A 12,152-nucleotide genomic window follows, 5' to 3' on the forward strand; every position below is an offset into this window, starting at 1 on the left:
TCTCATATTATCTCATATACCATACTGCAAAAGAAAAACTCACTTTGAACTTAACTATATGATTTACTGCTGTTCTTGGTAACCACTGTTCTACACTATACTAGTTTCATGCCTTTTATACTCTTTTCAGTATTTATTTGTTTTCCATCTACATCTACTTATTTTACATGTATTTATTTATTTGATTTGATGATTAGCTGTGTGATAATATCACAAAATAAACCTTTCTTTCTTTCTTTCTTTCTTTCTTTCTTTCTTTCTTTCTTTCTTTCTTTCTTTCTTTCTTTCTTTCTTTCTTTCTTTCTTTCTTTCTTTCTTTCTTTCTTTCTTTCTTTCTTTCTTTCTTTCTTTCTTTCTTTCTTTCTTTCTTTCTTTCTTTCTTTCTTTCTTTCTTTCTTTCTAGGAGAAGAAATACACTCTATTAATGGTGGACCCAGATGCCCCTAGTCGTAAGAAACCCTCTCGTGCTTACTGGAGACATTGGCTACTGGTTGACATTAAGGTACGTCACATCTCCCGAAAACCACTTTGAAATGCAGATGCTGTCTTGATTTCGCAGTTGCACAAACTTGAGTGTTATGAACGTCTGTGCGTTCATGAATGTTCTTCTGTGATATAATGATTCTTCAAGCCATTTAATATAAGTCAATATATATGATTCTGAATATTACCAAGAACAAAGCCTTAAAATAAAGGTTGCTTAAAGCAGAGCTTGGCACGGACAATCCTGGACATAATGTGCAAAGCAAAAGGTGTCAGAAACACTTTGGTGGGCAAACAATTCCTGGATCGCGTGGACCGTATCTGCACCTTCCATGTGCTACTTGTGCTGCGTTTCCGATGAGTTACATAATTACTGAGTAAAAATATCATGTTAGTCATCAGCGCTCGGCTCCGACGGGCTCTAGAGGCAGATTCATCAGGCTGTGCATGGGGACGCCGTGTTTAAACAACCGGGGATGAGACACACTTTAATTGCTCAATATTAAGTCAATATTTTTTCATCCTTTCTTCATTTTACAGACTTTAAAAAAAAAAATGTATAGGTACTTTCTTTCTCAGATTTTCTTGCTGTGGTCCTGTTGGTTCACAGGGAAGCCTATTGATTCCAATAAAGTTTGTTACTAGAAACTAGAAAGCAAGATAATAGAAAAATTACTGACCTGTCTTACATACACAAGGTACCAAAAATTCAGTTTTGATGAATGATATTCCTGACATTCAAGATCTTCTTTTTGGAAATGTTTGTGGCAATCATGTGGGCGAATGGCTCTCCTGTGTAACGGGAATGATTGCACGTCAGTTCTGCTTCAGACAGACAGGAAAAGAGGAGTGTTAAAATAAAAAAAAATACATTTCCTCTTTGTTTCTTTTTTTACACCTGGTTGTACTGGAAGAGTTCACCCTCATGTCGTTCCAAACCCGTAAGACTTTCATTCATCTTCGGAACACGAATGAAGATCTTTTTGTTGAAATCTGAGAGATTTCTGTCCCTCCATTGACGACTGACACTTTAATGCTTCAAAAAGTTCATAAAGATATCGTAAAACTAATCCATATGAATTCAGCGGTTTAGTCCAAATTTTTTAAGTCTTATGGGTTTGGAACGACATGTGGGTGAGTAAATAATGACCGAATTTTTATTTTTGAATAAACATTTAAAGCCCCTTCCATTCACATTTTAAGAAACAGCTCAAGTCTTTTTCTTCTTTTGAACACAAAAGGAGACATTAAGCAGAATGTCAATGCGTTCATGCTGCTGTTTCATTCACATGACGGCTGTCAAGCTACAAAAGGACAAAAAACACACTGTGATAGTTTCAACAGTTGAATGCTATTTCCAAGTCTTTTGAAGTCATATGATCATTTTGTGTGATGAAAAAGCAGAAATTTGAATTATTTACTGATCGTTTTTTGTGTAGATTGTTCATGTTTCCACATATCCAAATATGAAACTGCATGATATGTCTTACTAGATTTGACATCAGTGTCATTGGTTTTGTTCAGTGTTATTTTAATATTATTTAAATACTATTATAACATTTTGAATGAGATTTTTGAGTCACATAGCTTTATTGTTAGTTTTAATTTTAGTTTGTTTTAGTAATTGTTATGCTTTTTATATTTTTATATTTCTGTTTAGCTTTAACACACTTTCTTCAACTTAGTACTTCAACTTAAGCAATTTAACTTCAAAGTCAATTTAGTAATTTAAGTTAACAATAACAATGATTTGGAGTGTCAAATGCGGTATAAAAATCACACAAATCAGATGTATTTTAAATCTAACAACTACTATTTTATTGTTTTTTGTCATTATTGAAGCTTGAATGAGCCCCATTCCTCATTCTGCCTTTTGCTGCAAAGAAGAAAAAAGCCATATAAGTTTAAAAAGACATAACGGTGTGCAAATGATGACAGAATTCTCATTTTTGGGTGAACCATCCTTTTAATGCTATCATTTCATTGTGGTTTCGTGACAAGACATCTATAAAATACCACTAAGGACAATCCTGTGACTACAAAAAGCATCACCCTGTTTGCAGGCGTTTTACTCGTAAATCTCGATACAAATACATTTGCTAAAAGCAGCTCATGATCATAGTCCCTGAAAGCGAGGCCGTGTTCTCCGCTAGCTCAGCCCTGCCCTCCTCTCCTGCTATTCTCTCTCTCAGAGACGAGCCTCCTCCCCGTCTGGCCAGGCGACACATTGTGAATAAACAAATGTATTTCAGGTGCTCAGACAGACAACCTCTCAATATCCTGTCACTGTGTGGGCGGCGGCATGCCGCCGGTCTGCTCCCTGATTGGCTGTCTCGTTGTGCTGTGTGTGTGATGAGGAGCCGTGGTTGGTCAGAGGTTTAATGAGGCTGGTGGGAGGTGAGTAATTGCCGCGGTGACTTCCTCTAACCTCGCTGAAGTTATAATAACATCCCGTGTGAATGTGTGGAATTATCTGTCCTGGAATACTCCTGGGCTTCAGACTGAAGCAGGTGCCACACAAATGAACAATTCCCCTCTCATTCCAACACCTTATTTAGAAATATACCCTGTAATTCCTTTTTTTAGAAATTAAATTACAACCCTGATTTGGCTTGTTACTCCCCCATAAAGGCAAACGTAATGTCTTTTGTGTATTGCATGCAAACACGATAGGAGAGCAAAAATTGTTTTTCATTTTCACTCTTCTATCCCAACCCATATCGGAGAACACATTTTATCTCAGTTTCTGTTCCCATGCTTACCATGCTTTGACTCATGGGGTGTCTAAACATCACAGCTCTCTTATTTTTTATGAGAAACTAAAAATGAAGGTGCATTAAAAGCAAAAAAAAATGTATTCTCACCTAATGAACATCAGTGTGTAATTTAACTATAAATGTGTAATACAACTTTTTCTGTTTACATAAAAATAGCACAGTTTTATTAGCTACTAAAAATGAGCTCAGTTAACAGTTTTGCTTATCAAGTACTGAAATGCATCAAATTAAACTTTATTGCAACATGAGTAGACAATCACATTTCTTGTAATACGCCTTAATTCAGCGCTTCCTGGTTTTAAGTGTCCACTTCCTGAACCCCAGATTAATCAGATGATTAACAAACATATTTACGAGACACAACACCATCAACTGTAACCCTCTATTTTGTGTCATTATTACACGTTACATACTTACTGTAGTATTAACAGTAAATTATGTGCATAATTACATGCAACTAACCCTAAACCAAACCATGTTCTGAACCCTAACCCTATAGAAAGGACATGTTGTTAATTACCGTAATATTACTCAGAACTATTATTATATCAGTGTATAATAATACTGCAAGGAAAACCCATCAATCCAAATCCCAGCAAATACATTTCAAAGTTTAAAAAATCAATCAATTTTAACATTTTTCAACTGGGTCATAGACATCATAACGGACATGACTTGAATGATACCTCAAATTTTGCATTCACATTTATCACTACTCAGCAAAGTTTCACAGTCAAAATTTTTTTTGTGTGTTCAAGTTGGTAACGTGAATTCGCTGTACTGACTGACAGAAAGCTGCTTGGCATTAAAGTGCATTTCATGCATTGCTACACTGTTGACAATAGGCAATGGAGCTTTTTTGCCCACGAAATTTAGCCATTTCCACCTGTCGGACGATAAAATGGGCAAAAAAATCCCCTAGACTTGCATTGAAAGAGCAATGCAATGTATTCAAAACCTCTCAGAAGATCTTATCAACCACATATAAATGCCCTAACACTTTTGCATGGACAAGCACCATCTCATTCAAAATCTCGCTCATTCATCGATTCATTCACCTCCTCTGCCTAACATAAAATGATCTATGCATTCTCTTGAATGTAATGTCTTGTACAGTCCCGTGTTAATCAGTGATTTTGTCATCAACGCTCCTACAAGTTTTGCCTCGACCTTTGTGTGTCTGAAGGAGGTATTTCTAACACTTTATTGGAACCATATTTAGTTTGTCATTTCCTCTGTTTGGCAGCATGTGTGCAGATGGACCCTTCCTCTCGTACCGCTGCCAACTCGCCACTCGCAGTCAGTCGAGATTTCTGGCACTCGTCGCAAACCAGAGAGCTCACTCCACACATTTGTGTCATTGTGCTGAACATATCTCCCTCAGTAACACATCATCTTATGCTCTTCGGCTCTTCAGCCAACAGTTACCATGCAACTGTTCTCCGCACGGACACTTGAACTGTTCCTGGTTCAGTCCTGACCAGTCCTGCTTTTCTCCAACCAACCAGTCATGCCACTCAAGATCCTGTTACCCGTTCTCTGGGACTTTCATGAGAGCTCTTGCCTGGCGTGATTGACTCAAGGCTTTTGTCACTTTGTGGCATGATTACATTTCTGGCAGCTTTTGACTTTATCATTCATTTTGTTCATTTTGATCATTTTGGTCTTTTCGATACAAGTCACGTCTCTCAGTGTGCACAATCTCTGATGCTATAGCTCTAGTAATGGTATGGATGATAGCTCGAATCATGCAGAGACATGACTATTACTTTTCTGAACAGTCAGACTTGCAAAAAGTCCTAACCAGATGCGACATAAAAAGTCTTCTCCAAGTAAACCAGAGTTTTTATCCTGACCAGCCGTGACAGCTGTATGCTTGTGAGTGCAAGAGAGCAGTGCACTTGCACAGAGCTCCGCCCACACACTCTTCTGATTGGCTGTGATTTGTGATTGATTTTGTCTCGTCTTGTGTGGACAGACAAATTGCTTGTCACTGGAACTTATCGCGTTGCAAATGGTTGGTACAAGGTGTTACGATTTTATCCTGGCAGACAATACAGTGGGCAAACACGTTATTAGAGGAACCTGAGTCATATCTAAACTGAAAAAAGTTAATTTTCTGCTAAACAACCGGCAGCTGTGGTTGCCAGAACATTTTTAGTTTTACAGATTGAAATATACTGGACCAAATTACTGATATCGCCTTTTTATATTTATAATATACCCTGACAACCACCTTAAACACAGGTGGTAGAGAGAAAGCCACATGGTTAATCATCACAGTTGAGGTAAATATTAATATAAAGAATGTGCAACACAAGGTGTAACATAAAAAAACATATTTACAAAACTTGTCCACAAAAAACGACTAGAGAATTGTTAGGACATGTAGCAAGATTGCAGGCATTGACTTCCACATTTACTCCAACAGAGTGGCAAAGAAGGCACTATCTATTGCAGCTGACCCTATTCATCCTTTGTCCTGCCAGTTTAAGATACTTCCCTCAGGCCGTAGGTACTCCATGCCCAGATGCAGGTCAAATAGATTCAGAAACTCTCTTATCCCGACTTCTATCTCGATTTTAAACAATTTGTCATAACTGTTTTAAATGTATTTCTTTACTAGTGTGTTTTAGAGACTGTAGGTATTCTATATTATGCTATTTTGTTGTATTGTTGTGTGTTGTGTCCTTGTGTTTATCTGCTGGCTGTACAAATAATTGGCAAAAAAGTTGGCAGACAATAAGTTACAAGGTAGACAATAAAGTTACCTTGACCTTGACATAAAACCCTAATTACAATCTGATTTTTCAATGACAGTTGAAACAGTTATTTCAATGAAAAACCATCAAAAGTGAGCTGTCAGAGAATTCTGGAAATGTTTTTCACTGTAAATTATAAGATGCTCAAAAACTGTACATTTAAAGTATTTTAATGTAAAATTATATGTAATATATCCCATTAGATTTGTTATAGTTTGTCACTGTATAGAGTAAGGGAAACTTACCGTTAACGAATTACCAAGTCTTTACCTAACAAGTCTTTATAGCATTTTTATAGTCTTCTACTGTCAACATTTTTACAGTAGAGTTATTATTTTAAATTTTTTTTGGTAAAGCAACTACTCAGCAAACAACACTAATATGGCTGAACTATGATAACCATAGTATCGTTTTAAGAGTGAAAAGAACTTCCAGATCTACTATAGGCTATTTACACAGTGGACGCCTGTTGATTTCACATTTAAGGAAGCTGATGCAGATTGAATTGGTAATGAAGTTATTAATTCTGTTGGAGCAGATGGTGATGGAAGAGGGGAATGAGGATCTGAATTGCCCCTGTAGCTCAGCACTCAGCCCGCCTGACCCATTCTGTCTCTCAATTCCCTCCTGCTCATGGAATACTACCAAAAAAACAATCCCCGAACAGCTTGTTCTGCCTCAAACGGACTTTTCCTCCAGATCACAACGCTCCTATGTCTTGCTCTGTCTGATTTCAGTATCTCTTTCTCTCGCTCTCTCTTTCTCTGCACATAAAAACAATGTTTTTGTTTGCTCTGCTGACAGAAACAAAAGGTAGAGTTATTAGCGATAGAGAGTAGTTTGCTTATGTAAATAAAGTGCTAGGTGAAAAATTCTTATTTACTTTTCACCCTAATAGTCCACCCCCACAGATTGCAATATCACATCACCCAAGAGCTGCTGGTGAATCAAATAATTATTAACTGTAATCTTGCTCAGGAGTTGAAAAATGCTTGAATTGATTTCATGGATCAAGTTCTCTTCCACTGCATTTTATTAAAGTGCCCCTATTATAGATTTTTGAAAATGACCTTTCATGTAGTGTGTAACATAGCTCAAGTGAATGAAAACAGTTTTAAATCGGAAAGTGCACCGTATATAAAGTTGTCTTTCAAAAGTAAGAGTCGACTCTGAGTCAATGAAATTAATCGTTTTTCAAACGAGTCATAAGCCGTTTTGTTGTGACGTCAAGGCGAAACATTAGCATATTGCCCGCCCACTTATTGCACACGCAGACACCAGGGAAAACTTGAACCTCAAACCTGCAGCTGATTCCTGTGGATACTGGATAGCATCATGCCGAGAAGACGCTGTGCTCTATAATGTGAAGGTAAAGCCTGTTTTTTTCACTGCCCAATGACGAGCGTGTGAAGAATCAGTGGTTAAAATTCATCTTTACCACGATATCACAGCAATATAATCCTAAACTTTTGCTGTGTTCCCTTTATTTCACTGATGACTTCTCAAATCTCGGAGTTCAATGCAGGATTCCCAAACCGCTTGCTCTTGAAAGATGGTGTTCAAAATAGTTAGTTTTGAGTTTTATATTGTGTAGGTCTCCTGCTAACTGGCTAACTCACGTTATCACTGTCTTACTGAAATACTTCTGCTGATCAGCTGTGGGCCACTATTACCTATAACTGTGTCTATTAATGCAGATCATCTGTCGTTCTCACTACTTTGAGGAAATATTAAGCATGGAGCAAGATTTGTTTTACCAACGTTTATGTTACATCAGTCATTCAAGCTAGAGCTTGGCTAATTATTGATAGTTTCCACGTGTTCACCGCAATATATTACAAAAATACTCGGTAAATAAATAAGTACAAGTAAAGTAATCGGTTTGTTGATGGACATGCACTTGTTAATGCTTATGGTGAGGAATTACAGTTGCAACATCTCATAATGTTCCTCAAACTGTGTAATGTATCACTGAGAAACACTGAGTCCTGCTCGAGTTGTCCTTGCGATGGAGGTTCGGGTTGAATGAATTCTTCCAGTGTTTCATCATCAGGCTTGTATTGATATGGTAAAATCAACGTCATTGTTCGTAACTGTGTTTAGTTTAACAGTTTTTTTACCTTTGATGCATGTGAACCTGTTGTTGGAGACTCCAAATAAAAACATTAGGAAACTTTAAAATAGCATAATAGGGGCACTTTAATCAATCTTGATTCCCAGTAAAAATATTTAAACAAACAAGATAAATTTGCTATTTACTACTTAAGACGTTAAGAAATTCTTCAAATATTAACATGATGATCATTTTAATTACATATAAATAAAATATTTGCTGTGTGTATATATATATATATATATATATATATATATATATATATATATATATATATATATATATACCCTATATATACATTTTTTTTTATTATTATTATTTTTTATAATTCGCAGATGCCACTTGCTTTGTTTTTTTGTTTTGTTTTTTAATCTAATGCAAAGGCATATGAATTGAGCTGTTTAGTCCAAATTGTCTGAAGAGACTTGAACACTTACTGTAATATGATGAACAGATTGAATTTAGGCTTTTATTCACATATAAACATTCAGCAACTCATACATCAGTTGTGGTAAACAGAAAGCTCAAGCATTTTCGTTTGACGTGCGAGAACCAATGAGGTTCATTCTCGTGTTACGAAGCACATTTGAACTTCAGCAAGATGTTTGTTCTCACGAGTAAAGCATGTTCGGTTGAGCTTCTGTTAATGTTCGCTGATCAGTGTTTAAATGTGAATAAAAGCCTAAATTAAATGTGTTCATTATATAAAGTGATCGTGTCTCAGCAAATTTGAACTAAACCACTCAATTTGATTAGCTTTATGATCATTTTATGAACTTTTTGAAGCATTAAGTGGAAGTTGCGTAGCTGTCAATGGAGGGACAGAAAGCTCTCAGATTTCAACAAAAAGTTCTGAAGATGAACGACAGTCTTAAGGGTTTGGAACGACATGAGGGTGAGAAATTAATGACATAATTTTTATTTTTGGGTGAACTAACCCTTTAAGTGTCCAGATATATACTTTTGGCGACCAGTGCATCTGTGTGGGCTTGACTGCATGACATTGCCAGTGTTTTTCCCTTCATAAGGTCCAAACAGACCCTGACACACCCTCATACGCTCATCTCTTTCTCACACACACCTCACATCCGACACAAGTGTATGTGAGTCTCAGTCACAATGGATCGTTTTGAGAATTCATGCTAATCGCTAATCGCTAACAGACAGATATTCAAGGGATGTTGTGGGTTCAATACAAGTTTAGCTCAGTCAACAGCATTTGTGTTATTTACTGTGTCCATTTTATCATAAGTATTTTCGACTTCGCTCTTATATTTTATTTATTTATAATTTTTTTAGTAAAATTTGTGCTGAGGCAAGATTGTAGCTGAACTAAAGCAGCAAACATTAAAATATACACTGTTTGTAGTCACAAGATGTAGGATTGTAGTAACATAATTCACTTTCCAATCAAACAGCTTTCTTTTTGTCAACAAGGTGAATTCACATGACCAACTTGAACCTGAAATCTGCATGGGGAAATCTTTCCTATTGTCTGTAATCTAGATTTCTATTACTGGTTACTGGATAGTGTCATGAAATTCACTGAACAATGGTAAATGTGACAGCACCTTTAGTTAGTTAAAGCCCAGAGAACAATAACTATAAAGATAACAGTAACTTTATTAGCGTCCACACCAACTAAACACCAACTCCTTGTTCTGAATGTGCCTTTAGGGCTATGCTAAGCTAATATGCTAACCTTTCTAACTGAAAATACTGTCCATAAATTGCCGTCCAATGCGTGTCATTTAGGCGCTCCAGATATCCCTCTTAGACCTTGGCACATATTAGCATAGTCTAATGACTGGTAATTGACTTATAGTTGCAAAGTTACTTATAGTTAGTAGTATAGCTGCACGATTCTGGATAAAATAAGAATTACAATATTATTATTTTTTAAATAGAGATCACGATTCTCACACAATTCTGAATAGACAACTAACTCATAATACTTCACTTGTTTCATTACTGGATGAATCAGTGTTTTTGAATGAATCACTTGAATGAATGATTCAATTACAAATATTGTTTTAACTTGTCGCCACCTACTGGTGCAACAGTGTAATTAATACAATCTTTATTTGACTCGTCAAGGTACTTTTTAAGAGGCGACTTACCCTATTTTGATCACGTACACATCAGTGTTTTAATCTTAACTACAGACTTTTATCACAGTACTTCTGTGATCATCTGAATGATATTGTGTTTAAAAAGTCTGTTTGTGAAGCTGTGTCATACCTTTACATGACCACTGCTCTCTCTGACCCCACGGCAGCGCAAATGCAGATTTGAATGTTCGCTGTGATCGAACTTGTCAAAGGTTTAATAGACAGAGATGAATCGTTGTCATTTAGGAATAGGAGATTGTGATCTTTTAAAGATTAATCGGGCAGCTGTAGTTAGTGGAATGCCCAAAGCAGACTATTGAAATAAAGTTACCACAATTTCTCTCATTATAGACCAAATTATGCATTAAAAAGTTTAACATTTTGGCCTTTAAAATCCTCTGAATATTTTTTTCATCGTATTTGAGAATGGAAGTGTGTGTGTGTGCCTGGAATTCCGTACATTATGTGTGTGTGTGTACTTGTTTAACCTACATTGTGAGGAGCAAATTTCGCCTCAAGGATAGTAAAACCTGAGATCACCGGCATTGTGGAGACCAGTCAGTGGTCCCCATGAGGGAAATGGATTAATAAACATACTAAATGATGCTTATTTGAAAATGTAAAAATGCAAAAAGGTCTCTGTGATGGGAACCTCAAACAGGTTTAGGGGTAGGGTTGGCGTTAGGGGAGAGAATATACAGTGTGTACAGAATTAAAATCATTATGTCGGAGAGTCCCCACAAAGATACAGAAACCTAGTGTGTGTGTGTGTGTGTGTGTGTGTGTGTGTGTGTGTGTGTGTGTGTGTGTGTGTGTGTGTGTGTGTGTGTGTGTGATGGAGGTATGGCATACTGGTGGGAAATACCTCAGCATCCAGCCACTTTAAAGCAGCGTGACTCTCAGGAGAGAACACACTTGTACAGACAGAGAAACTATTGTAATGCTCTCAGAACAGCTGTGTGTGTTTGTGCTTCTCAGTTTTGCGCAGTCTTTCGAGTGCCTGTTGGGACGCTCGGCTCTGCCTGTACTGCATGTCCTTTGACTGCTGATTGGATTATATTTCTTTCCCTCAGAGGACTGTGCTTTTCTAGAAGTCAGTGTGTCAAGCGCATGTGTTTTCTTCTCTCCCTGTGTTTATGTGCGCATACACGCTTAGCTGAAGAAGCTGTTAAGCTCTGAAAGTGACTCCCGGCATCTTTAGGGTCAATAAGACAGCAAATCTGTAGGAGTTTGTTATGCCAAGGCAGAGCAGAAACTGTTTTATTATTGTTTAACAGAAAACAGTTTAAGGTCCCAGGAGCCGGCAGTGTATTATTGTCTTGAGAGATGTCTTGAGAGATGTTTGTCCAATTGCGTGTGTTTGTGTCAGACTTGACTTTCTGTTTTTAGATTTTAAAGTCAACATGGAATGACATTCCTAAACCATTTTACTTCTGTAATTTGATGTATTGATACAATCTGTATAGCATTTCCAGCAAAAGTTTGATTTTAAATATATTTTTTCAAAGTAAGATGTTTTCAACGACACAAATATCATTAATTTTAATTCATAAACATCTTTTTAAATAGTTTTCGGAGAGTTAAACACCACGTTATACAAAGCTTGTCTTGTCAGGATTCAGGATTCCCTTCCCTTGTTGGTTGCACCACATGACTTTTTTGGGCTCACCACAACTTTGATTTGACATATAATCAAGAGTTTTTTTTCAAATGTTAATAATTAACATTAAAAAAACTGCTTCACTTTTTTTAACTACTAATAATGAGGTAAATAAAATAATTTAAAAAATCACCATTTAGTGAGGCTTTTTTTCTCCATTATGATATCAGGACTGTTGTACTACATGTTTTACTTTATGCCCACAAAATGAATTTTAATTAAAAAAATATATTATGTTGATCATAG

The 12,152-nt window shown here is 36.5% G+C and overlaps 2 protein-coding genes across 2 annotated transcripts in view; both read left to right on the forward strand.

Annotated features, from left to right (window-relative positions):
* LOC309512953 (uncharacterized protein) overlaps nt 1-7,799 on the forward strand; it is a 176,581-nt gene extending 168,782 nt beyond the window's left edge. The window contains exon 2 of the mRNA XM_082188711.1: nt 7,591-7,799. The gene's annotated coding sequence lies outside the window, so the exon portion shown is untranslated. The remainder of the gene's footprint in view (nt 1-7,590) is intronic.
* pebp4 (phosphatidylethanolamine binding protein 4) overlaps nt 1-12,152 on the forward strand; it is a 129,881-nt gene that overhangs the window by 50,892 nt on the left and 66,837 nt on the right. The window contains exon 4 of the mRNA XM_082188832.1: nt 404-502. Coding sequence (XP_082044958.1) covers nt 404-502 — 99 coding nt within the window. The remainder of the gene's footprint in view (nt 1-403; nt 503-12,152) is intronic.

Source organism: Leuciscus leuciscus, assembly GCF_965113295.1.
Source record: "Leuciscus leuciscus genome assembly, chromosome: 13".
Classification (NCBI taxonomy): Eukaryota; Metazoa; Chordata; class Actinopteri; order Cypriniformes; family Leuciscidae; genus Leuciscus; species Leuciscus leuciscus.